The sequence below is a fragment of the Staurois parvus genome, unplaced genomic scaffold (assembly GCF_062004578.1).
Source record: "Staurois parvus isolate SC_StPar_1 unplaced genomic scaffold, SC_StPar_1.0 ptg000034l, whole genome shotgun sequence".
Classification (NCBI taxonomy): Eukaryota; Metazoa; Chordata; class Amphibia; order Anura; family Ranidae; genus Staurois; species Staurois parvus.
In genome coordinates this window covers 349,017-351,908 of record NW_028317830.1, presented here as the reverse complement: position 1 = coordinate 351,908, position 2,892 = coordinate 349,017, and the positions used below count along the sequence as shown (strand labels likewise).

General features: G+C 42.3%; 1 protein-coding gene across 1 annotated transcript; it reads left to right on the top strand.

Annotated features, from left to right (window-relative positions):
• Positions 1 to 1,553: 1,553 nt before the first annotated feature.
• On the top strand, positions 1,554 to 2,459 carry LOC149470634 (taste receptor type 2 member 40-like). Its single transcript, XM_089661075.1, has one exon. The coding sequence runs from the start codon at positions 1,554 to 1,556 to the stop codon at positions 2,457 to 2,459; it is 906 nt and encodes a 301-aa protein (XP_089517201.1).
• The last annotated feature ends 433 nt before the right edge of the window (positions 2,460 to 2,892 follow it).

Sequence of the window (2,892 nt, the reverse complement as noted above, 5' to 3'; positions counted from 1 at the left end):
ACTGTACATAGTAACCAATCAGCTTCTACGGTTTATTGTCAAAGCTTAACTGAACAAGCTGAAGTCAGAAGCTGATTGGTTACTATTCACAGCTGCACCAGAAGTCCATCCAGTTCAACCATTAAAAAAAAATTTAAAATCCTCCACCCACAGTTGATCCAGAGGAAGGCAAAAAAACCAGCAAAGCACGATCCAATTTGCTCCTGCAGGGGAAAACATTCCTTCCTGACCCCCCCAGAGGCAATCGGATATTCCCTGGATCACCTTTCCCTATAAATGTTCTATCCAGTTATATTCTGTGTATCCAAGAAAGAATCCAGGACTTTCCTACAGCAATCCACTGAGCTGGCCACAACCAACTCTGGAGGGAGTCTATTCCACATTCTCACAGCTCTTACTGTGAAGAAACCTTTCCGTGTTTGGAGATGACATTTCTTTTCCTCCAGACGTAAAGAGCGCTCCCTGTGCACTTGTGTTTCCTACTTCTCAATCTGGAGATGCAAATAGGTCATTTAGATTCAGCCAACATACTGTTTGGTTAGCGTCTTCTCCGTAAGTGCGTCTGGTCGGACAACAATTGGGATCGTCTTTTGTTTAAATGTCCATTGTAAAGAAAAGATACTTTGTTTCTCTGAGTTTCTCAGTTTCTCGAGAACTTGTTGGTGTTTCATAACTGTCTTATGGAGTGGTATTTCGTTGATAAATTATGTATCAAAATCATGATAGACACCAGTTGGAAATGTTGTGTACGATGCACATCCATGAGGGGTTTTAGTTCCTCTCCTTTTTGTGTTAGACATAATAAGTAGATTTATGAAGAAATGATTTGTGGGAATTCTCTAGGGCAGCAATTTGTCAGAGTAGATCTGGAAGTGTTTCTTTCTTGACCCTAGCTCAGTCAGTTCAGCTCTCATAGTAGCCTTGTGGGCTTCCCAAACAACTGACGGAGAAAGCTCTGAGGAGACAATTTCAGCAAAATATTGAGTCAAGTCATTAGATACGGAGGCTAAATCTGCTGGGTCAGCACTGGTGTTGCCGGTGGATTAGACATGAATGGCGGTGTGTTGAGTTATTTTGAGGGAACAGCAAATTTCCATGTTATACAAGCTGTACACTGACTACGTCACATTGTAGCAAAGTGTCATTTCTTCAGTGTTGTCACATGGAGAGAGAGAATCAAATATTGACACAAATATGAAGGGGGGGACTAGCACTGTATACAGTCTGGGGGAGGGGTGGACTCACTTCTGGGTGATACTGTAATAGTCATAGTACTGAGTGTATATGATAGTCAATAGGATACAATCGGCCCCCAGTCCTGAAGTGGTTAAGTACCTCGGTATAATGGAAATGTCTCAGAGATTGTGTTACTCGGTGTGTTCCGTACTTTAGATGTCGGCATTGCAATGAAATCCATCACATTTATGCAAAGTCAATCATGAGACGGATCTCTGAAGGCTTTTTCCATAATTCCAACCTTCAGTCTATCATTCTGTCTGCTATCACTGGACGTGTCCCGTCATCTCTGTCCGGAATTCACACCAAACCTGAACATGTTGGCTCCACACTACATTTCTCTTTTAATCTCTGCAGTCTTGGGACTCATCTTGGCAATACCTTCTAACACTTGTATTGTGATGGGTAACCTGGACAGCATCAGGAAGAAGGAGAAGTTGAGTCCCACCGATGTGATCTTCCTGGCTAAGGGAATGGTGAATATTCCCCTCCAATGTCTGATGAGTCTACAGGCAATGCTCTCCATCTTTTCTCCTTCAGTCTTATACATTAGAGAAGTCTATGTGTTTGTGACCGCATCCATTTACTTGCTGCTTTATTACAGCTTCTGGTTGACCTTCTGGCTCTCGGCTCATTACTGTACCAGCATCACCAATCTCAGCTATGGGTTCTTCATCTGGGTAAAGAGAATTGTGTCCAATTTTTTGACTCAACTTCTACTCCTGACAGCACTTGTGATATTCATTGTGAATGTCTCCGCTACTTGGGCTGTGTATGGAGAAAGTATCCCATCTTCTGAGAACAGGACAAGAGCCTCTGTTACCAAGTTCCATGAAAATCTTCCCTATTTTGTGCCCATGACCTTCCTTGGCTGCATTTTGCCATGCTGCCTTAGTCTCCTGTGCCTGGTCCTCACTTCCTCCTTTCTGCTCAGACACGTCTGGAGGGTGAAGAATAACGACTCTGGATCAACACGTCCAAATCTTCAGGCTCATGTCACGGCACTGAGGACAATCTTCTTCTTACTTCTCGTGCTCATATTCTTCTGTGTAACTCGAGTGTTCCTGTATTTTAAAAATTCCCTACTGTTAGTAGGCAGTTGGAATTTACGAATATTATCTCCATCGGCCGAGGCGGTCGTCATCTTCCAGGCCAGCAACAAGCTGAGAAGGATCCTTCTGAGAAGATTCTGGACCAGAAGCTGGAGGAATATAGAGACTTAAAATGTAGATGATCCTTCATTTAAATGTGTAAATAATTACTATAATTTTTTTTTTCACAGAAATAATTGTGATAGTGAGCATGAAAATCCTGAATCCTGAAAGTTTTCAGTAGAGCAGAAATAGAGGGGAAATCTTCCAATGGGGACACCTGTTCCGGTGACAACTCTTTAAGAGGGGATTGACCTTATTTAGAAGAGCCCTCCTCTAATTTCATATTGTACAAGACTGAAAGTAATGACAAATCTCTCAGTTGGCTCACAGATGAAAAAAACTGAGAGATTTGAAGCATTTGACTATAACTAAACTCTTCCTCCAGTAGGTCTGTACTCAGTGGTCCCTGAAACACACCAAAAATGGATGACTTTTCTCTTAATAGATCCCATTCCAGGATCAATCCACCTTGAGTGCTTTAGGTATGGATTGCATTGACCCT

Coding starts and splice junctions, on each gene's coding strand:
- LOC149470634 (XM_089661075.1), top strand. CDS start 1,554: ATGTTGGCTCCACACTACATTTCTCTTTTAATCTCTGCAGTCTTGGGA.